This window comes from Oncorhynchus keta, chromosome 20 (assembly GCF_023373465.1).
Source record: "Oncorhynchus keta strain PuntledgeMale-10-30-2019 chromosome 20, Oket_V2, whole genome shotgun sequence".
Classification (NCBI taxonomy): Eukaryota; Metazoa; Chordata; class Actinopteri; order Salmoniformes; family Salmonidae; genus Oncorhynchus; species Oncorhynchus keta.
Window position 1 is genome coordinate 23,318,995 of NC_068440.1, and position 23,973 is coordinate 23,342,967.

The following is a 23,973-nucleotide window of genomic DNA, read 5'->3' on the forward strand; positions in this document are numbered from 1 at the left end:
GACTAAACCAACATAGGGGGGAACAGACTAAACCAACATAGTTGGGAACGGACTAAACCAACAGAGGGGGGAACGGACTAAACCAACAGAGGGGGGAACGGACTAAACCAACAGAGGGGGGAACGGACTAAACCAACAGAGGGGGAACGGACTAAACCAACAGAGGGGGGAACGGACTAAACCAACATAGGGGGGAACGGACTAAACCAACAGACAGAGGAACAGACAGTGGAGCAGAACAACCCCAGACCACAGACAGAGCAGCCATGTCTCACCGGCAACAGATCTGAACACAGAGAGGGTTTATGCTTGGATTACCACTGCTACACACACACTGACACATACACATACACACACACAGACAGACACACACTGACAGACACACACTGACAGACACACACTGACAGACACACACACACACACACACACACACACACACACACACACACACACACACACACACACACACACACACACACACACACACACACACACACACACACACACACACTCTGAAGGAGTCTGTGCTGCTGAGTAACTGGGTCTGGTGTGTGTGTGTCCTGGTGCATCGGTGTGTGTACCAGTGTGTGTAGCGCGTTCTATGTCGGAGGACGGTGGTATGGCGCGCTGGGAGAGCCGGTCGTGGAGTTGGTCGTTAATGATGTCTCTCCTCCTCTCTCTGTCTGCTCACGGTAAGAACACTGCTGTGTGTGTGTGTGTCTGTGTGTGTGTTTATGTGTGTTCTGTCTGTGTGTGTGTGTGTGTGTGTGTGTGTGTGTGTGTGTGTGTGTGTGTGTGTGTGTGTGTGTGTGTGTGTGTGTGTGTGTCTGTTCACTATTACACCTCAAACGTCTGGAAATGTGGGCTCAACAGCGAGAGGGAGAGACTATAAAATCCATTATCTTCAGCATGTCATTATTTTGTCTGAATGTGTCGCTGACTTTGGAATATAGTATGGAATGAGTGTTTTTTCTGTCTATTACTGCTAGTAATAAACTCTGGCTCTGATAGCTTCTTCATTGGTCATCAGAGAGTGTAATCGATCAGCTGATAGCTTCTTCATTGGTCATCAGAGAGTGTAATCGATCAGCTGATAGCTTCTTCATTGGTCATCAGAGAGTGTAATCGATCAGCTGATAGCTTCTTCATTGGTCATCAGAGAGTGTAATCGATCAGCTGATAGCTTCTTCATTGGTCATCAGAGAGTGTAATCGATCAGCTGATAGCTTCTTCATTGGTCATCAGAGAGTGTAATCGATCAGCTGATAGCTTCTTCATTGGTCATCAGAGAGTGTAATCGATCAGCTTCTTTATTGATCACTGACGTTGTTTTGCCAACGGGCAACTGCTGTCCCAGATCACAAACACACACACACACACACACACACTGACACAAGCGTGCACACGGGCACACACTTGTATGCACGTTCACGTGTGTGCACAATCACAAATACAAACACAGATGGAGTTGATCAAACATTAGTGTAGAAGAGATAAGGAATTTGAATTACATGACCTGTGTGTGTGTGTGTGTGTGTGTGTGTGTGTGTGTGTGTGTGTGTGTGTGTGTGTGTGTGTGTGTGTGTGTGTGTGTGTGTGTGTGTGTGTACTGCATATTGGAATGTGTGTGGACCCACCCTGTGAGGTCCATCTGCCCTGTGGCCCCAGAGAGCAACATTCTGTCACAATGTATCACCGTCAACACAAGCACACACACTCATATTGTGTGTGTGTGCGCATGTGTGTTTGTGGCCAACCGGTATAGCTACCCATGATCCTGTGCTCTCCTGCCAGGAGAGGTTGCTGGGACTGAGCTCTGACCAATCGTAGCCAAGCCAACCTGGTTACCATAGTCAGAGCTCTGTTACTATGGCTACAGATCTGTTACTATGGTAACAAACTGTATGTGTAGTGGCATGTCCATACATTTCTCCTCTCGGCTCCTCTCCTTTCCGCTCCTCTCCTTTCTGCTCCTCCTCTTTCTGCTCCTCTCCGCTCCTCTCCTCTCCTCTCCTTTACACTCTTCTCCTCTCCTGTGGTGTCCGTCAGTAGATTGCTGTGAGTATTTTGACATGGTCAGTGTTTAACCTATAGCTGTAATCCTAATCTAATTTCATCTGTGGTCAGTAGAGCATGTTAGAACATCACTACTCCTAATCCACACTGACACACAGCTTCTGCTTCAAAGTATAGAAGGAGGGAGGGAGGGAGAGAGAGAGCAGTTTTCCATTCATTTTAATTGAGCACATCAGCTTCCAATTACGCTACTCTGGATTTTGAATGATCATGTCTGTCTCCTGTGTATGTGTGGGTGTGTCCTGATCTATTTGTTTTTTCTGTTTGACCTGACAGGAGACCTCTCATTGACCACCGTCAGCAGGACGGAAGTCCAGCACAGCCAATCATCTTTCTCCGCTGTAGAAAGGGCGGTCCTTATCGGTGATGACTCAGCAGAGCTGATTGGTTTAGGGTTAGGACTAGCGGCTGGACTTCCTCTCAGCTCCATCAAACGCAAACCCTCTCACAGAAGACACTCCCACTTGGACTTCACTGAACAGGACGGTCAGCCAATCAGAGAAGAGCTAACTGGCGGGGAATCTCAGGAACGCTCAGATGATATCATCAAGGTGGAGTTCCATAACCCCGACCGCCCCTTGACCCCTGACCTCTCGTCTGATTCTGATTGGCTGACGGCTGTAGTTCAGCCCCTGCAGCAGCGGGCGGGAGACCCCACAGCCTGGACTCTGTCAGATTTCTACGACTACTTGTCCCCCGATGACGAACTCTCCACCATAGACACAACCCTTGACCCTGATCCGACCCTGACCCCTCTGGCAGACATGGAGGATGAAAACCCATCGCTCACTGGCTCCCCTGTCCCCAATGTTACCCCTGACAATGATGACCCCCAGCCACCCTCTCAGTCTCAATCCCCCCCTCCTTCTTCCCCTCCTCAGGGGTCAGATGGGTGTGGTCTGGGCTTTGTGAGGTCAGAGGTCAGGGGTGAGTGTGTGTCTCAGTGTGACGCACAGCCTGACTTCTGCTACAACAGAGGAGTTTGTACCATCGCTACTGGAATGGGAGCATTCTGCAGGTAATTTTGCACAATCGTCAGTGGAAAGAAATACATGTACAATAATGTGGGTGGGGGCTTAGTGGTTTGTACACTACAGAACAATATACAGCTGGTGTCTTTCTAACAAAACCAGAATAGACACCCCACTGACAAACATGTAGAAACATGCAGGGCCACAAGCCTACTCAGCAAGGGGGGTCCATATGTCCTTACCCAACCTGAACCTCCCCTTCCACATGTCAAACACAGAAACACACCCTCTCTGATCCTGTTGATCTTATTATAGGACTAGTCTGGGCTGATTCTCTCTTAATTACTGGACAGACTTCTGATCTAACCTAGGACAGGCACATGTAGGCCCTATCAAATCTGAGATGCAGAGACCAAGGACTGAATCACGAAATCCAGACATTAAAACAGAATTCAACAATATTCAAAAATGTATTGAACTTAGTAGGGAATCAACTAAATGTATTGAAAATGTATTAATTTGCATAGTAAGACATGAACAGAATACATCAGTGATTCATACTGAAGAAGCAGCGAGAATCCCTGTACCACTTTGTGTAGCTGTTCGAGATGATGCTAATGAAGAAGCTAGTGGTAGATGGAAAGGCTTTCCCAAAAACATTCTTAATTAAATGTTAACTACAGAGTAGCCTATGATTACCTGGCAGAATGATTTCCTGATTATTTGGGTATTTCTTTTGCAAACTCTACCGTCTCATGTGCACTCCAAAAACACTGCTAAAAACAGCCTTATGCTGGTGAGCACTGCAATTAAATGGTACAGCAATAGGTTGGTACATGTCTTAATTACATCCAAATGTGGGGCAGAACTGATACAGTAGTGCACAGAGAAAGCTCTGAACATAAAAAAAATATTAGCTTGATACGGTCATCATGAACGAATTGGAGGGGCTTGGCCTTCCAAATCTCAGTTCTTCCTTGCAGCTGATGTCTGTTGTGTTGGCATTAGTTGGCACTGGTGGAGTGGACTACATGCAACAACAAAAATATCACCAAAAAAATGTCCCAAACCTCAATAGTGGTCTCCTGATGTGCTTTAAGCATTGCTGAGGACTTAGAACATCCAACGCTTCTGTTTTTCTACAGTATTAGTAGCAGTACATCAACTCATTGACATTGCCTTGTAACAACCGTCAGATAGCGTGGCAGTTTGTTTTAGAGACACAAATACTTCCTGAATTCTACTGCCGGTCTGTCTATTCTATAGTTAAAATATCCCCCCACCCCTATCTCTCTAGATGTAATGTTCAGGACTATATGTGGAACAAGGGCTCTCGTTGTGATTGGGTGGTGACAGACTTCCAGGTGCTGTGTGTGGTAGTGGGTGTGGCGTCTACGACCCTCATCCTACTCATCATCATCATTGTCTTCTTCGCCAAACGACTCCACCGCCTGAGGATTGAGAACAGGCGACTCCGCAAACGCAGGTCAGTGTATGTCTAAGAGAGAAATAGACAGAAATAATCAAATCACATTTTATTTGTCACATGCGCTGAATACAACAGGTGTAGACCTCACCGTGAAATGCTTTATTACAAGCCCTTAACCAACAATGCAGTTCAATATATAGAGTTAAGAAAATACTAAATAAAGTAAAGTGGAAAAAAATATCTAAGAGAGAGCTACAGAGAGAGAGAGGGGAAGAGAGATAGAGGGGAAGAGATACAGAGATAGAGGGGAAGAGCTACACAGAGAGAGGGGAAGAGAGATACAGAGAGAGAGGGGAAGAGAGATACAGAGAGAGAGGGAAGGGAGATACAGAGAGAGAGGGAAGAGAGCTACAGAGAGAGAGGGGAAGGGAGATACAGAGAGAGGGGGGAAGAGAGATACAGAGAGAGAGAGGGGAAGGGAGATACAGAGAGAGGGGGGAAGAGAGATACAGAGAGAGGGGGGAAGAGAGATACAGAGAAGGGGGAAGAGAGATACAGAGAGAGAGGGGAAGAGAGATACAGAAGAGAGGGAAGAGATACAGAGAGAGAGGGGAAGAGAGAGACAGAGAGAGGGGGAAGAGAGATACAGAGAGAGAGGGGAAGGAGATACAGAGAGAGGGGGAAGAGAGATACAGAGAGAGGGGAAGAGAGATACAGAGAGAGAGGGGAAGGAGATACAGAGAGAGGGGGAAGAGAGATACAGAGAGAGAGAGGGGAAGGGAGATACAGAGAGAGGGGGGAAGAGAGATACAGAGAGAGGGGGAAGAGAGATCTAGAGAAGGGGGAAGAGAGATACAGAGAGAGAGGGAAGAGAGATACAGAGAGAGGGGGAAGAGAGATACAGAGAGAGAGGGAAGAGAGATACAGAGAGAGGGAAGGAAGAGAGATACAGAGAAAGAGAGGGGAAGAGAAAGAGAGGGGGGAAGAGAGATACAGAGAGAGAGGGGAAGAGAGATACACAGAGAGAGGGGAAGAGAGATACAGAGAGAGAGGGGAAGAGAGATACAGAGAGAGGGGAAGAGAGATACAGAGAGAGAGGGGAAGAGAGATACAGAGAGAGGGGGGAAGAGAGATACAGAGAGGGAGGGGAAGAGAGATACAGAGAGAGGGGAAGAGAGATACAGAAAGAGGGGGAAGAGAGATACAGAGAGAGAGGAAGAGAGATACAGAGAAAGAGAGAGGAAGAGCGATACAGAGAAAGAGAGGGGAAGAGAAAGAGAGGGGGGAAGAGAGATACAGAGAGAGAGAGGGGAAGAGAGATACAGAGAGAGAGGGGAAGAGAGATACAGAGAGAGAGGGGAAGAGAGATACAGAGAGAGGGGGGAAGAGAGATACAGAGAGAGAGGGGAAGAGAGATACAGAGAGAGAGGGGAAGAGAGATACAGAGAGAGAGGAAGAGGAAGAGGGAAGAGAGATAGAGAGAGAGGGGAAGAGAGATACAGAGAGAGAGGAAGAGATACAAAGAAAAGATACAGAGGAGGGGGAAGAGAGATAGGGGGGAGAGAGGGGAAGAGAGATACAGAGAGAGAGTGGAAGAGAGATACAGAGAGGGGGAAGAGAGATACAGAGAGAGGGGGGAAGAGAGATACAGAGAGAGAGGGGAAGAGAGATACAGAGAGGGGGAAGAGAGATACAGAGAGAGGGGGGAAGAGAGATACAGAGAGAGGGGGGAAGAGAGATACAGAGCGAGGGGGGAAGAGAGATACAGAGAGAGAGGGGAAGAGAGATACAGAGAGGGGGAAGAGAGATACAGAGAGAGGGGGGAAGAGAGATACAGAGAGAGGGGGGAAGAGAGATACAGAGAGAGGGGGGAAGAGAGATACAGAGAGATAGGGGAAGAGAGATACAGAGAGATAGGGGAAGAGAGATACAGAGAGAGAGGGGAAGAGAGATACAGAGAGAGAGGAAGAGATACAAATAAAGAGAGGGGAAGAGAGATACGGAGAGAGAGGGGAAGAGAGATACAGAGAGAGAGGGGAAGAGAGATACAGAGAGAGAGGAAGAGAGATACAGAGAAAGAGAGGGGAAGAGAAAGAGAGGGGAAGAGAGATTCAGAGAAAGAGAGGGGAAGAGAGATACAGAGAGAGAGGGGAAGAGAGATACAGAGAGAGAGGGGAAGAGAGACACAGAGAGAGAGGGGAAGAGAGATACAGAGAGAGGGGGGAAGAGAGATACAGAGAGGGAGGGGAAGAGAGATACAGAGCGAGGGGGGAAGAGAGATACAGAGAGACAGGGGAAGAGAGTTACAGAGAGACAGGGGAAGAGAGATACAGAGAGAGGGGGGAAGAGAGATACAGAGAGAGGGGGAAGAGAGATACAGAGAGAGGGGGGAAGAGAGATACAGAGAGAGAGGGGAAGAGAGATACAGAGAGAGAGGGGAAGAGAGAGAGGAAGAGATACAGAGAAAGAGAGGGGAAGAGAGATACGGAGAGAGAGGGGAAGAGAGATACAGAGAGAGAGGGGAAGGGAGATACAGAGAGAGAGGGGAAGAGAGATACAGAGAAAGAGAGGGGAAGAGAAAGAGAGGGGAAGAGATACAGAGAGAGAGGGGAAGAGAGATACAGAGAGAGAGGGGAAGGGAGATACAGAGAGAGAGGGGAAGAGAGATACAGAGAGAGAGGGGAAGGGAGATACAGAGAGAGAGGGGAAGGGAGATACAGAGAGGGGGGGAAGAGAGATACAGAGAGAGGGGGAAAGAGAGATACAGAGAGAGGGGGAAGAGAGATACAGAGAGAGAGGGGAAGAGAGATACCGAGAGAGAGGGGAAGAGAGATACAGAGAGAGAGGGGAAGGGAGATACAGAGAGAGGGGGAAGAGAGATACAGAGAGAGAGGGGAAGAGAGATACAGAGAGAGGGGGGAAGGGAGATACAGAGAGAGAGGGGAAGGGAGATACAGAGAGGGGGAAGAGAGATACAGAGAGAGGGGGAAAGAGAGATACATAGGAGGGGGAAGAGAGATACAGAGAGAGAGGGGAAGAGAGATACAGAGAGAGAGGGGAAGAGAGATACAGAGAGAGAGGGGAAGAGACATACAGAGAAAGAGAGGGGAAGAGAGATACAGAGAGAGAGGGGAAGAGAGATACAGAGAAAGAGAGGGGAAGAGAGATACAGAGAAAGAGAGGGGAAGAGAGATACAGAGAATGAGAGATACAGAGAAAGAGAGGGGAAGAGAAAGAGAGGGGAAGAGATACAGAGAGAGAGGGGAAGAGAGATACAGAGAGAGAGGGGAAGAGCGATACCGAGAGAGAGGGGAAGAGAGATACAGAGAGAGAGGGGAAGGGAGATACAGAGAGAGGGGGAAGAGAGATACAGAGAGAGAGGGGAAGAGAGATACAGAGAGAGAGAGAGGGGAAGGGAGATACAGAGAGAGGGGGGAAGAGAGATACAGAGAGAGGGGGAAAGAGAGATACATAGGAGGGGGAAGAGAGATACAGAGAGAGAGGGGAAGAGAGATACAGAGAGAGGGGAAGAGACATACAGAGAGAGGGGGGAAGAGAGATATAGAGAAAGAGAGGGGAAGAGAGATACAGAGAAAGAGAGGGGAAGAGAGATACAGAGAATGAGAGATACAGAGAAAGAGAGGGGAAGAGAAAGAGAGGGAAGAGATACAGAGAGAGAGGGGAAGAGAGATACAGAGAGAGAGGGGAAGAGATACAGAGAGAGGGGGAAGGAGATACAGAGAAAGAGGGGAAGGAGATACAGAGAGAGGGGGAAGAGAGATACAGAGAGTGAGGGGAAGAGAGATACAGAGAAAGAGGGGGAAGAGAGATACAGAGAAAGAGAGGGAAGAGAGATACAGAGAGAGGGGAAGAGAGATACAGAGAGAGGGGGGAGGGAAGAGACATAAGAGAGAGAGAGGGAAGAGAGATACAGAGAGGGGAAGAGAGATATAGAGAAGAGAGGGGAAGAGAGATACAGAGAGAGAGGGGGAAGAGAGATACAGAGAGAATGAGAGATACAGAGAAAGAGGGGAAGAGATACAGAGAGGGGAAAGAGATACAGAGAGAGGGGGAAAGAGATACAGAGAGAGGGGGAAGAGATACGAGAGAGGGGGAAGAGATACAGAGAGATAGGGAAGGAGATACAGAGAGAGGGGGAAGAGAGATACAGAGAGAGAGGGAAGAGAGATACAGAGAGAGAGAGAGGAAGGGGAAGGAGATACGGAGAGAGGGGGAAGAGAGATACAGAGAGAGGGGGGAGGAAAAGAGATACAGAGAGAGAGGGGAAGAGACATACAAGAGAGGGGGAAGAGAGATATCAGAGAAAGAGAGGGGAAGAGAGATACAGAGAAAGAGAGGGGAAGAGAGATACAGAGAAGAGGGGAGATACAGAGAAAGAGAGGGAAAGAGATACATAAAGAGGAGGGGAAGAGAGCTACATAGAGAGAGGGGAAGAGAGATACAGAGAGAGAGGGAAGAGAGATACAGAGAGAGAGGGGAAGAGAGATACAGAGAGAGGGAAGAGAAGGGAAGAGGGGGGCAGAGAGAGAGAGGGGGGAAGAGAGATACAGAGAGAGAGGGGAAGAGAGATACAGAGGAAGAGAGGGAGGAAGAGATACAGAGAAAGAGAGGGAAGAGAGATACAGAGAATGAGAGGGGAAGAGAGATACAGAGAGAGAGGGGAAGAGAGATACAGAGAAAGAGAGGGGAAGGAGATACAGAGAAAGAGAGGGGAAGAGAGATACAGAGAAAGAGAGGGAAGAGAGATACAGAGAGAAGGGAAGGGAGATACAGAGAAAGAGAGGGAGAGAGATAGAGGGAAGAGAAGAGAGAGAGGGAAGAGAAAGAGAGGGGAAGGGAGATACAGAGAAAGAGAGGGGATGGGAGATACAGAGAAAGAGGGGGGAAGAGAGATACAGAGAAAGAGAGGGGAAGAGAGATACAGAGAAAGAGAGGGGAAGAGAGATACAGAGAAAGTGAGGGGAAGAGAGATACAGAGAATGAGAGATACAGAGAAAGAGAGGGGAAGAGAGATACAGAGAATGAGAGATACAGAGAAAGAGAGGGGAAGAGAGATACAGAGAATGAGAGATACAGAGAAAGAGAGGGGAAGAGAGATACAGAGAAAGAGAGGGGATGAGAGATACAGAGAAAGAGAGGGGAAGAGAGATACAGAGAAAGAGAGGGGAAGAGAGATACAGAGAAAGAGAGGGGAAGAGAGATACAGAGAAAGAGAGGGAAGAGATGCAGAGAAAGAGAGGGGAAGAGAGATACAGAGAAAGAGAGGGGATGGGAGATACAGAGAAAGAGGGGGGAAGAGAGATACAGAGAAAGAGAGGGGAAGAGAGATACAGAGAAAGAGAGGGGAAGAGAGATACAGAGAAAGAGAGGGGAAGAGAGATACAGAGAAAGAGAGGGGATGGGAGATACAGAGAAAGAGAGGGGAAGAGAGATACAGAGAAAGAGAGGGGAAGAGAGATACAGAGAGAGGGGAAGAGAGATACAGAGAAAGAGAGGGGAAGAGAGATACAGAGAAAGAGAGGGGAAGAGAGATACAGAGAGAGGGGGGATGGGAGATACAGAGAAAGAGAGGGGATGGGAGATACAGAGAAAGAGAGGGGATGGGAGATACAGAGAAAGAGAGGGGAAGAGAGATACAGAGGAAGAGAGGGGAAGAGAGATACAGAGAAAGAGAGGGGATGGGAGATACAGAGAAAGAGAGGTGAAGAGAGATACAGAGAGAGGGGGGATGGGAGATACAGAGAAAGAGACGGGAAGAGAGATACAGAGAAAGAGAGGGGAAGAGAGATACAGAGAAAGAGAGGTGAAGAGAGATACAGAGAGAGCGCAATACAGAGAAAGAGACGGGAAGAGAGATACAGAGAAAGAGAGATACAGAGAAAGAGAGGGGAAGAGAGATACAGAGAAAGAGAGGGGAAGAGAGATACAGAGAAAGAGAGGGGAAGAGAGATACAGAGAAAGAGACGGGAAGAGAGATACAGAGAAAGAGAGATACAGAGAAAGAGAGGGGAAGAGAGATACAGAGAAAGAGAGGGGAAGAGAGATACAGAGAAAGAGAGGGGAAGAGAGATACAGAGAAAGAGAGGGGAAGAGAGATACAGAGAAAGAGAGGGGAAGAGAGATACAGAGAAAGAGACGGGAAGAGAGATATAGATAAAGAGAGGGGAAGAGAGATACAGAGAAAGAGACGGGAAGAGAGATACAGAGAGAGGGGGGAAGAGAGATATAGAGAAAGAGAGGGGAAGAGAGATACAGAGAAAGAGAGGGGAAGAGAGATACAGAGAATGAGAGATACAGAGAAAGAGAGGGGAAGAGAGATACAAAAAAGAGAGGGGAAGAGAGCTACATAGAAAGAGAGGGGAAGAGAGATACAGAGAAAGAGAGGGGAAGAGAGATACAGAGAAAGAGAGGGGAAGAGAGATACAGAGAAAGAGAGGGGAAGAGATGCAGAGAAAGAGAGGGGAAGAGAGATACAGAGAAAGAGAGGGGAAGAGAGATACAGAGGAAGAGACGGGAAGAGAGATACAGAGAAAGAGACAGGAAAGAGAGAAGAGATAGATAAAGAGAGGGGAAGAGAGATACAGAGAAAGAGGGGAGATACAGAGAAAGAGAGGGGAAGAGAGATACAGAGAAAGAGAGGGGAAGAGAGATACAGAGAAAGAGAGGGAAGAGAGATACAGAGAGGGGAAGAGCAATACAGAGAGGGGAAGAGAGATACAGAGAAAGAGAGGGAGAGAGATACAGAGAAAGAGAGGAAAGAGAGGGGAAGAGAGATACAGAGAAAGAGAGGGGAAGAGAGATATAGATAAAAGAGGGGAAGAGAGATACAGAGAAGGGGAAGAGATACAGAGAAAGGGACAGAGATAAAGAAAGAGGGGAAGAGATACAGAGAGAGATACAGAAAGAGAGGGAAGAGAGATACAGAGAAAGAGAGGGGAGAGAGATACAGAGAAAGAGAGGGAAGAGAGATACAGAGAGAGAGCAATACAGAGAAAGAGATACAGAGAAGAGAGAGGGAAAGAGATACAGAGAAAGAGAGGGAAGAGAGATACAGAGAAAGAGAGGGGAAGAGAGATACAGAGAAAGAGGGGAAGGGATACAGAGAGAGAGACGGGAAGAGATACAGAGAGATACAGAGAAAGAGAGGGGAAGAGAGATATAGAGAGGGAAAAGAGAGAAAGGGGAAGAGAGATACAGAGAAAGAGAGGGGAAGAGAGATACAGAGAAAGAGAGGGGAAGATACAGAGATAAGAGAAAGAGACGGGAAGAGAGATATAGATAAAGAGAGGGAAGAGAGATACAGAGAAAGAGATACAGAGAAAGAGAGGGGAAGAGAGATACAGAGAAAAGAGAGGGGAAGAGAGATACAGAGAAAGAGAGGGGAAGAGAGATACAGAGAAAGAGAGGGGAAGAGAGATACAGAGAAAGAGAGGGGAAGAGAGATACAGAGAAAGAGAGGGGAAGAGAGATACAGAGAAAGAAGGGAAGAGATACAGAGAAAGAGAGGGGAAGAGAGATACAGAGAAAGAGAGGGGAAGAGATGCAGATACAGAGAAAGAGAGATACAGAGAAAGAGAGGGGAAGAGAGATACAGAGGAAGAGAGGGGAAGAGAGATACAGAGAAAGAGACGGGAAGAGAGATATAGATAAAGAGAGGGGAAGAGAGATACAGAGAATGAGAGATACAGAGAAAGAGAGGGGAAGAGAGATATAGATAAAGAGAGGGGAAGAGAGATACAGAGAAGAGAGATACAGAGAAAGAGACGGGAAGAGAGATATAGATAAAGAGAGGGGAAGAGAGATACAGAGAAAGAGAGGGGAAGAGAGATACAGAGAAAGAGAGGGGAAGAGAGATACAGAGAGAGAGCAATACAGAGAAAGAGACGGGAAGAGAGACAGAGAAAGAGAGACACAGAGAAAGAGAGGGGAAGAGAGACACAGAGAAAGAGAGGGGAAGAGAGATACAGAGAGAGAGCAATACAGAGAAAGAGACGGGAAGAGAGACAGAGAAAGAGAGGGGAAGAGAGATACAGAGAAAGAGAGACACAGAGAAAGAGAGGGGAAGAGAGACACAGAGAAAGAGAGGGGAAGAGAGATACAGAGAGTTATGGTGATGACTTGTGAGGAAGGCCAGACATTGATGCAGCAGTAATAACTGTTCCTCAGCTGAAAGTAGACCAGCCTGACAGTGTGTGTGTGTCTCTGAGATAACATGTTGTTTAGTCTGAGGGTTTAACCATTACATTCAGAGAGAGAGAAAGGGGGAGGGAGAGGCCTTATTTATTAATATTTGACAGTATAAAAGGCTTGTACATGACACGTTTGTCACATCAATGAAAATCCCTCTGTCCTAACACTCTTTCCCCAACACCTCTCTCCCACAACCCTCACCTCTTCTCCATCCCTCTGTCCATCCCTCTGTCCCACACCTCTGTCCCACACCTCTCTCCCACAACCCTCACCTCTTCTCCATCACTCTGTCCCATCCCTCCGTCCCATCCCTCCGTCCCACACCTCTGTCCCACACCTCTGTCCCACACCTCTTCTCCATCACTCTGTCCCATCCCTCTGTCCCATCCCTCTGTCCCACACCTCTGTCCCATCCCTCTGTCCCACACCTCTGTCCCACACCTCTTCTCCATCACTCTGTCCCATCCCTCTGTCCCATCCCTCTGTCCCATCCCTCTGTTCCACACCTCTGTCCCACACCTCTGTCCCACACCTCTGTCCCACACCTCTGTCCCATCCCTCTGTCCTCTCCTCCTTCCCTCTGTCCTCTCCTCCTTCCCTCTGTCCTCTCCTCCTTCCCTCTGTCCTCTCCTCCTTCCCTCTGTCATCTCCTCCTTCCCTCTGTCCTCTCCTCCTTCCCTCTGTCCTCTCCTCCTTCCCTCGCTCCAGTATATACCGTCCACACAGCGAGATGCAGACTGATGGCTTCTCTGTTTCCACGGCACAAGATGGTTCCCATGCCAACGTAAGGAAGTTGTGTGACTCCCCCCCGCCCCCCCCTCAACCCCACGCTCACAATCTGGCTTACTATGACAACATTATCTGTCAGGTAACTAACTCCAGACCTATAACCCCTGACCTCTAACCTTAGACTGACCCTAACCTTAAGCCCTAACCCTGGCTAGCTGTGTGTCAGTCTGTCTCAGTCCATTAGTCTGTCTGTCTATAGAATGTGTCTGTCTGTCAGACACACACGCACGCACGCACACGCACGCACGCACGCACGCACGCACGCACGCACACACACACACACACACACACACACACACACACACACACACACACACACACACACACACACACACACACACACACACACACACACACACACACACACACTGTTGAGATGTGGTTTTCACCTGCAGAGAGCGAGAAGCAGCTGCATCTGGGAGTATAAGCCTAGACACCCTTACTGTCAGGTAAGCAGAAGCACAACAGTGACCAGTTTCCTCAGCTGGATAGGTTTTAACCTTACCAAGCTGGAAACTGCACACAATACGTGACACAGCTAACCTCCAGTTCAGCTTGGCAACCATTACTGGCCACAGTGCTTCTTCCTCTCCTCTGTGGTTACTAGGGATAGGGAAGAGATTATGGGCTACAGTGCTTCTTCCTCTCCTCTGTGGTTACTAGGGATAGGGAAGACATTATGGGCTACAGTGCTTCTTCCTCTCCCCCTGTGAATAGGGGTAGGGCAGACATTATGGGCTACAGTGCTTCTTCCTCTCCTCTGTGGTTACTAGGGATAGGGAAGACATTATGGGCTACAGTGCTTCTTCCTCTCCCCCTGTGAATAGGGGTAGGGCAGACATTATGGGCTATAGTGCTTCTTCCTCTCCTCTGTGGTTACTAGGGATAGGGCAGACATTATGGGCTACAGTGCTTCTTCCTCTCCTCTGTGGTTACTAGGGATAGGGAAGACATTATGGGCTACAGTGATTCTTCCTCTCCCCCTGTGAATAGGGGTAGGGCAGACATTATGGGCTACAGTGCTTCTTCCTCTCCCCCTGTGAATAGGGATAGGGCAGACATTATGGGCTACAGTGCTTCTTCCTCTCCTCTGTGGTTACTAGGGATAGGGAAGACATTATGGGCTACAGTGATTCTTCCTCTCCCCCTGTGGAATAGGGGTAGGGCAGACATTATGGGCTACAGTGCTTCTTCCTCTCCCCCTGTGAATAGGGGTCGGGCAGACATTATGGGCTACAGTGCTTCTTCCTCTCCTCTGTGGTTACTAGGGATAGGGCAGACATTATGGGCTACAGTGCTTCTTCCTCTCCCCCTGTGGATAGGGGTCGGGCAGACATTATGGGCTACAGTGCTTCTTTCTCTCCCCCTGTGAATAGGGGTAGGGCAGACATTATGGGCTACAGTGCTTCTTCCTCTCCTCTGTGGTTACTAGGGATAGGGCAGACATTATGGGCTACAGTGCTTCTTCCTCTCCTCTGTGGTTACTAGGGATAGGGCAGACATTATGGGCTACAGTGCTTCTTCCTCTCCTCTGTGGTTACTAGGGGTAGGGCAGACATTATGGGCTACAGTGCTTCTTCCTCTCCTCTGTGGTTACTAGGGATAGGGCAGACATTATGGGCTACAGTGCTTCTTCCTCTCCTCTGTGGTTACTAGGGATAGGGAAGACATTATGGGCTACAGTGATTCTTCCTCTCCTCTGTGGTTACTAGGGATAGGGAAGACATTATGGGCTACAGTGCTTCTTCCTCTCCTCTGTGGTTACTAGGGATAGGGCAGACATTATGGGCTACAGTGCTTCTTCCTCTCCTCTGTGGTTACTAGGGATAGGGCAGACATTATGGGCTACAGTGATTCTTCCTCTCCTCTGTGGTTACTAGGGATAGGGCAGACATTATGGGCTACAGTGCTTCTTCCTCTCCTCTGTGGTTACTAGGGATAGGGCAGACATTATGGGCTACAGTGCTTCTTCCTCTCCTCTGTGGTTACTAGGGATAGGGAAGACATTATGGGCTACAGTGCTTCTTCCTCTCCTCTGTGGTTTATTCCGGAGTTCTAAATTGAGCAGCTGCTGAAAAATGAGCTCCTGTATATATTGAGATTTAAATGTTTTTTTAGAGTGAAGTACATCGAAAAAATCAAGAGAAAACTGCAAGACTCAATAGAAGACAAATCTAGGAACAAACCAAAAAAGACAGGCTTTTGAAAAATTAACTATTTTTCATAAAATTGTACAGTTATCTTAGCTAGCTGAATTGCTAGCAGAATTGTTTACTTGTTGCTCAGCAGTTGCTAGGGACTCTCCTGGAAGAAGCTAGCTAGCTTACAAAGAATAACAACAAAAAATATCTAGTTAACAGAAGAAAGGAAGACAAAATAAGGACAAAAGAAGGACAGAAGAAAAAGGAAAAAAAAGAGGACAACAAAGTGAAACAGTCAGCACTTCTATTGCAACTTTGTATTTCGTCGTCCTAACGTAGTCTACACTGCTATCTGCCCAGCAGCTAGCCAGCTAGCAAACGTCCACCGTCTACCGAATAGCAGCACTGTAGAAACTATTACACTCAACTGAACGACTTGATTAGTGTAGTGTTAGCTAGCTACATAGTTGTCTTTGCTGTCTTCGTATCCAAGATAATTGTGTAGTTTAGAGCGTGTAGTCTTAGAGTGATTATCTTAATTTACCGAGGTTAGCTAGCCAGCTATTTGTCGTCCTTAACGTAGGAGACACTGCTAGCTAGCCAACAGCTAGCCAACATCTATTGAATAGTACTTCCGCACTCAACAACCCGGTCGCATTCCGCTTCGCTCCACAGGTAGTATCACATTTTCATTTCATTTCATTACAGCACAACGGTTTGATTTGTTTGATCGTAGCTAGCTACATAGCTAGCTACATAGCCGTCTGTGTATCAAAGATAATTGTGTCGTCTAGAGCGATTTTCTAGGTTAGCTAGCCAGCTATTGTCGTTCTTTTAACGCAACGTAACGTAATCAACACTGCTAGCTAGCCAGCTAGCCCCCGAATAGCAGCACTGTAGAAACTATTACACTCAACGGAACGACTTGATTAGTGTAGTGTCAACAACGCAGCCACTGCCAGCTAGCCTACAAAGTCAACAACGCAGCCACTGCCAGCTAGCCTACTTCAGCAGTACTGTATCATTTTAATCATTTTAGTCAATAAGATTCTTGCTACGTAAGCTTAACTTTCTGAACATTCGAGACGTGAAGTCCACTTGTCATTCCAATCTCCTTGCATTAGCGTAGCCTCTTCTGTAGCCTGTCAACTATGTGTCTGTCTATCCCTGTTATCTCCTCTCTGCACAGACCATACAAACGCTCCACACCGCATGGCCGCGGCCACCCTAATCTGGTGGTCCCAGCGCGCACGACCCACGTGGAGTTCCAGGTCTCCGGTAGCCTCTGGAACTGCCGATCTGCGGCCAACAAGGCAGAGTTCATCTCAGCCTATGCCTCCCTCCAGTCCCTCGACTTCTTGGCACTGACGGAAACATGGATCACCACAGATAACACTGCTACTCCTACTGCTCTCTCTTCGTCCGCCCACGTGTTCTCGCACACCCCGAGAGCTTCTAGTCAGCGGGGTGGTGGCACCGGGATTCTCATCTCTCCCAAGTGGTCATTCTCTCTTTCTCCCCTTACCCATCTGTCTATCGCCTCCTTTGAATTTCATGCTGTCACAGTTACCAGCCCTTTCAAGCTTAACATCCTTATCATTTATCGCCCTCCAGGTCCCCTCGGAGAGTTCATCAATGAGCTTGATGTCTTGATAAGCTCCTTTCCTGAGGACGGCTCACCTCTCACAGTTCTGGGCGACTTTAACCTCCCCACGTCTACCTTTGACTCATTCCTCTCTGCCTCCTTCTTTCCACTCCTTTCCTCTTTTGACCTAACCCTCTCACCTTCCCCCCCTACTCACAAGGCAGGCAATACGCTCGACCTCATCTTTACTAGATGCTGTTCTTCCACTAACCTCATTGCAACTCCCCTCCAAGTCTCCGACCACTACCTTGTATCCTTTTCCCTCTCGCTCTCATCCAACACTTCCCACACTGCCCCTACTCGGATGGTACCGCGCCGTCCCAACCTTCGCTCTCTCTCCCCCGCTACTCTCTCCTCTTCCATCCTATCATCTCTTCCCTCTGCTCAAACCTTCTCCAACCTATCTCCTGATTCTGCCTCCTCAACCCTCCTCTCCTCCCTTTCTGCATCCTTTGACTCTCTATGTCCCCTATCTTCCAGGCCGGCTCGGTCCTCCCCTCCCGCTCCGTGGCTCGACGACTCATTGCGAGCTCACAGAACAGGGCTCCGGGCAGCCGAGCGGAAATGGAGGAAAACTCGCCTCCCTGCGGACCTGGCATCCTTTCGCTCCCTCCTCTCTACATTTTCCTCCTCTGTCTCTGCTGCTAAAGCCACTTTCTACCACTCTAAATTCCAAGCATCTGCCTCTAACCCTAGGAAGCTCTTTGCCACCTTCTCCTCCCTCCTGAATCCTCCTCCCCCCTCCTCCCTCTCTGCAGATGACTTCGTCAACCATTTTGAAAAAGAAGGTCGACGACATCCGATCCTCGTTTGCTAAGTCAAACGACACCGCTGGTTCTGCTCACACTGCCCTACCCTGTGCTCTGACCTCTTTCTCCCCTCTCTCTCCAGATGAAATCTCGCGTCTTGTGACGGCCGGCCGCCCAACAACCTGCCCGCTCGACCCTATCCCCTCCTCTCTTCTCCAGACCATTTCCGGAGACCTTCTCCCTTACCTCACCTCGCTCATCAACTCATCCCTGACCGCTGGCTACGTCCCTTCCGTCTTCAAGAGAGCGAGAGTTGCACCCCTTCTGAAAAAACCTACACTCGATCCCTCCGATGTCAACAACTACAGACCAGTATCCCTTCTTTCTTTTCTCTCCAAAACTCTTGAACGTGCCGTCCTTGGCCAGCTCTCCCGCTATCTCTCTCAGAATGACCTTCTTGATCCAAATCAGTCAGGTTTCAAGACTAGTCATTCAACTGAGACTGCTCTTCTCTGTATCACGGAGGCGCTCCGCACCGCTAAAGCTAACTCTCTCTCCTCTGCTCTCATCCTTCTAGACCTATCGGCTGCCTTCGATACTGTGAACCATCAGATCCTCCTCTCCACCCTCTCCGAGTTGGGCATCTCCGGTGCGGCCCACGCTTGGATTGCGTCCTACCTGACAGGTCGCTCCTACCAGGTGGCGTGGCGAGAATCTGTCTCCTCACCACGCGCTCTCACCACTGGTGTCCCCCAGGGCTCTGTTCTAGGCCCTCTCCTATTCTCGCTATACACCAAGTCACTTGGCTCTGTCATAACCTCACATGGTCTCTCCTATCATTGCTATGCAGACGACACACAATTAATCTTCTCCTTTCCCCCTTCTGATGACCAGGTGGCGAATCGCATCTCTGCATGTCTGGCAGACATATCAGTGTGGATGACGGATCACCACCTCAAGCTGAACCTCGGCAAGACGGAGCTGCTCTTCCTCCCGGGAAGGACTGCCCGTTCCATGATCTCGCCATCACGGTTGACAACTCCATTGTGTCCACCTCCCAGAGCGCTAAGAACCTTGGCGTGATCCTGGACAACACCCTGTCGTTCTCAACTAACATCAAGGCGGTGGCCCGTTCCTGTAGGTTCATGCTCTACAACATCCGCAGAGTACGACCCTGCCTCACACAGGAAGCGGCGCAGGTCCTAATCCAGGCACTTGTCATCTCCCGTCTGGATTACTGCAACTCGCTGTTGGCTGGGCTCCCTGCCTGTGCCATTAAACCCTACAACTCATCCAGAACACCGCAGCCCGTCTGGTGTTCAACCTTCCCAAGTTCTCTCACGTCACCCCGCTCCTCCGCTCTCTCCACTGGCTTCCAGTTGAAGCTTGCATCCGCTACAAGACCATGGTGCTTGCCTACGGAGCTGTGAGGGGAACGGCACCTCAGTACCTCCAGGCTCTGATCAGGCCCTACACCCAAACAAGGGCACTGCGTTCATCCACCTCTGGCCTGCTCGCCTCCTTACCACTGAGGAAGTACAGTTCCCGCTCAGCCCAGTCAAAACTGTTCGCTGCTCTGGCTCCCCAATGGTGGAACACACTCCCTCACGACGCCAGGACAGCGGAGTCAATCACCACCTTCCGGAGACACCTGAAACCCCACCTCTTTAAGGAATACCTAGGATAGGATAAAGTAATCCTTCTCACCCCCCCCCCCCTTAAAAGATTTAGATGCACTATTGTAAAGTGGCTGTTCCACTGGATGTCATAAGGTGAATGCACCAATTTGTAAGTCGCTCTGGATAAGAGCGTCTGCTAAATGACTTAAATGTAAATGTAAATGTTACTAGGGATAGGGAAGACATTATGGGCTACAGTGCTTCTTCCTCTCCTCTGTGGTTACTAGGGATAGGGAAGACATTATGGGCTACAGTGCTTCTTCCTCTCCTCTGTGGTTACTAGGGATAGGGAAGACATTATGGGCTACAGTGCTTCTTCCTCTCCTCTGTGGTTACTAGGGATAGGGAAGACATTATGGGCTACAGTGCTTCTTCCTCTCGTCTGTGGTTACTAGGGATAGGGCAGACATTATGGGCTACAGTGCTTCTTCCTCTCCTCTGTGGTTACTAGGGATAGGGCAGACATTATGGGCTACAGTGCTTCTTCCTCTCCTCTGTGGTTACTAGGGATAGGGCAGACATTATGGGCTACAGTGCTTCTTCCTCTCCCCCTGTGAATAGGGGTAGGGCAGACATTATGGGGTACAGTGCTTCTTCCTCTCCCCCTGTGAATAGGGGTAGGGAAGACATTATGGGCTACAGTGCTTCTTCCTCTCCCCCTGTGAATAGGGGTAGGGAAGACATTATGGGCTACAGTGCTTCTTCCTCTCCTCTGTGGTTACTAGGGATAGGGAAGACATTATGGGCTACAGTGCTTCTTCCTCTCCCCCTGTGGATAGGGGTAGGGAAGACATTATGGGCTACAGTGCTTCTTCCTCTCCCCCTGTGGATAGGGGTAGGGAAGACATTATGGGCTACAGTGCTTCTTCCTCTCCCCCTGTGGATAGGGGTCGGGCAGACATTATGGGGTACAGTGCTTCTTCCTCTCCCCCTGTGGATAGAGGTCGGGCAGACATTATGGGGTACAGTGCTTCTTCCTCTCCTCTGTGGTTACTAGGGATAGGGAAGACATTATGGGCTACAGTGCTTCTTCCTCTCCCCCTGTGGATAGGGGTCGGGCAGACATTTCTAGGCTTTTCCTCCTTATCCTTGTTTCCGACTAGCAGCATTAGGGTTTGTCACGTTGGTCCCTTTGCTTCCACACAGCAGCCTCCCCATCTCCAGCTCCATTCAACAAACCAACATTGATTTAAACAGAGTACATGTGGCTTTGCCAGAAAGGGGGGCACCCAACACATAGGTTGTAGGTTTATTGAATTAAATTTGAATTTAGAGCGAACCCAAATGACCTCCCCTGACACACAGGCACAAACACTCATGCATACACACACTAACACACACACTTTCTAACTCATAAAGAATGGCTGGTCTCTGCTAGCTGACCCAGTTACTGTACTGTCCTCATGACCTTCAAATGTCTGCCATCAGACAATCAATGTTTGTGTATGTAACGTATGTGTCAATATGTGTGTGTATGACATTCGGGTATGTAGCACAGGAGGTTGGTGGCACCTTAATTACCAGAAGGTTGCGAGTTCAAACCCCTGAGCTGACAAGGTACAAATCTGTCGTTCTGCCCCTGAACAGGCAGTTAATCCACTGTTCCCAGGCCGTCATTGAAAATAAGAATGTGTTCTTAACTGACTTGCCTGGTTAAATAAAGGTAAAAATTGTAATTAAAAAAAAAAAATTAATTGGGGAGGAAAGGCTTGTGGTAATGTCTGGAATGGAATCAGTGGAATGGTATCAAATACACCAAACACATGGTTTCCATGGTTTCCACATGGTTTCCATGGTTTCCACATGTTTTCCATGTGTTTGATGCCATTCCATTCGCATCGTTCCAGCCATTATTATGATCCATCCTCCACTGGATGTAACATATGCATGTGTGTCTAACGAGTGTGTGTGTGTGTGTGTGTGTGTGTGTGTGTGTGTGTGTGTGTGTGTGTGTGTGTGTGTGTGTGTGTGTGTGTGTGTGTGTGTGTGTGTGTGTGTGTGTGTGTGTGTGTGTGTTTGTGTAATGTGGGTTTGTCTGTGTGTGTTGTTCCACAGGACGACCCTCAGAAAATGGAGGACCCTGTAAAGTCTCAATTCACTCAAGGGGAGGAGTCTCTGAACATCGCCAACTCTCATTCGCCCAAACATATTAACAACCGCCCTGCCCACTCATCTGACCACACCCCTAACGCAGACCAGGAGGTAAATAGGGAGGAGGCAAACTCCTCTCCCTCCAGCAACATATACTAAATCATTATTATGATTAATGTAATACCACCATGCACATAAGGGGAACCATAATACTGCATACATATACTATATTATTCTATACTATAGCTGGGTTCCTGGAGAGGGACTGTTGAGCCCCTTGACTCCACTAGAAGCTAAAAGGACGAAAACACAACTATACTACAGTATACTATACTGTACTGTATTATACTATACTGTACTATACTCTATACCAGGGGTGTCAAACTCAAATACCCAGTGGGCCAAAATGTAAAACCTGAACAAAGTCACGGGCCAACATTGAACAAATTAACCTTTTAATATGGACCCAAACAAGTTTTTCTTTAACATTGAATATGGAACAAGCATCGCTTATTACCATACAATATACAATTTAATAGTGGAGACATGAAAAATTGAATTTCAAATGAAAAAACACATCAATGGCATTAATTTATTAAATAAATAAAATGTAAATAAAAATTGTATGCCTCTTATCTATTTGCAGCCTTCTGATTTAAATACCAAAATAAACTTTTTCCACTGGCTAATAATTTTACAAATAAAATGATAATAAATCAATCAACCATTCAAGCCCATGCCTTGTAGCAAGAAAAAGTGCATAAAGAAAACGTTAATTATTGCACACTGGTCTAATCTGATGTGCCCAAGCCAGATACCTGGCATCTCTTCTTGGATGCTAGTTCATCAATGTCTGGGCTCAAGCTCTGAGCTGAAGAAATCCTCAGTATCGAGCGAAGATGTTCATCAGTCAGACGTCTCCTGTGAGTTGTTTTGGTCATCTTCATCGAGGAGAAAAGTTGCTCGCATAGATAAGTGCTGCCGAACATGGAGAGCATCTGAGCAGCTTGGGTGCGGAGCTGGACCATTGTGTCAGGGATGAACCGTGGAAACTGTGCGGCGCCCACAGCATCATACTTTGACTTCAGCGTGTCGTTGCACTGGAGTTCAATCAGCTCCATTTGGATGTTGGTTGGTGCATTTTCCACATCAACTGCGAAGGGATTACTAAGCAGTTCAAACTTGCATTTCTGGGCATCGAAGTCGGCAAATCGCCGGCTAAACTCAGCGGCGAGAACACTGAGTTTTTCAGCAAACTGTGCGCATGGGAACACGGCGGTAGAGATCTGCGCTTTTATGGATTGTCAGCAGGGAAAATGGCAAGGGTTTCCTTGCAGCATCTGATTCTCCCACAGGCACAGTTTAGTTTTGAAGGCCCTCACTGCAGCGTACATGTCTGTGATGATGCGCCCCCGCCCCTGAAGCTGCAGGTTCAGCGCATCGAGATGGCTCGAGATGTCACAGAGAAAGGCCAGCTCACACAGGAACTTTTTCCTCCCGGAGCTCTGCTGTATCCTTCCCTTTGGTTTCCAGGAATTGACATATTTCCTCACGCAGCTCGAAACATCTGTTCAGTACTTTTCCTCTGCTTAGCCATCTCACCTCTGTGTGATACGGCACGTCTGCGTATTCCGAACCACACTCCTCCAGAAAATATTTAAACTGGCGGTGATTTAGACCTTTGGCTTTTATAAAGTTAACTACCTGTGTTACTGTGGTCATAACATGTTCCATCTTTAGGGCTTTGGCACACAGTGCTTCCTGATGTATGATGCAGTGGTAAACAGTTAGCTCACCTGCACAGTTCTCTTCCCGCATCTTCTCCCGAACCATGCCCACCAGTCCACTCTTTTTACCGCACATCGCTGGCACACCATCTGTCGTTAATCCAACAAGTTTATCCCACGGCAGCTTTATTTCAGTTACACATTTGGAAACCTCCTCAAAGATTTCCTTTCCTGTGGTTGTGCCATTTGAATCCTAATAGCTCCTCCGTGACACACAGATTTGAGTCCACTCCACAGATGAAGACTGACAGCTGAGCAGTATCAGATGCGTCGCAGCTCTCATCCACAGCGAGGGAGAACGCAACAAAATCTTTTCCCTTTTCCATCAGCTGGTCATACAGATTGGTGGCAAGATCACATGTGCGATCAGCTACTGTGTTCCTGCTCAGGCTCACGTTTGAAAAT

At 48.2% G+C, this 23,973-nt stretch overlaps 1 protein-coding gene across 2 annotated transcripts; it reads left to right on the forward strand.

Moving 5' to 3' along the window:
- Nucleotides 1–226: 226 nt before the first annotated feature.
- On the forward strand, nucleotides 227–22,587 carry LOC118371875 (chondroitin sulfate proteoglycan 5-like). 2 transcript variants are annotated; one of them, XM_052472452.1, is made up of 5 exons: nucleotides 227–692; nucleotides 2,353–3,094; nucleotides 4,345–4,533; nucleotides 13,396–13,555; nucleotides 21,746–22,587. In XM_052472452.1, the coding sequence occupies exons 1-5, from the start codon at nucleotides 602–604 to the stop codon at nucleotides 21,938–21,940; spliced, it is 1,377 nt and encodes a 458-aa protein (XP_052328412.1). In that variant the 5' UTR covers nucleotides 227–601; the 3' UTR covers nucleotides 21,941–22,587. The 2 variants fall into 2 exon arrangements, with proteins under 2 accessions (XP_052328412.1, XP_052328413.1); XM_052472453.1 differs by having other exon boundaries at nucleotides 228–692; nucleotides 13,396–13,471.
- The last annotated feature ends 1,386 nt before the right edge of the window (nucleotides 22,588–23,973 follow it).

Coding starts and splice junctions, on each gene's coding strand:
- LOC118371875 (XM_052472452.1), top strand. CDS start 602: ATGTCGGAGGACGGTGGTATGGCGCGCTGGGAGAGCCGGTCGTGGAGT. Junction 3,095..4,344: donor GGAATGGGAGCATTCTGCAG/GTAATTTTGCAC, acceptor CTATCTCTCTAG/ATGTAATGTTCAGGACTATA. Junction 4,534..13,395: donor AGGCGACTCCGCAAACGCAG/GTCAGTGTATGT, acceptor CCCTCGCTCCAG/TATATACCGTCCACACAGCG.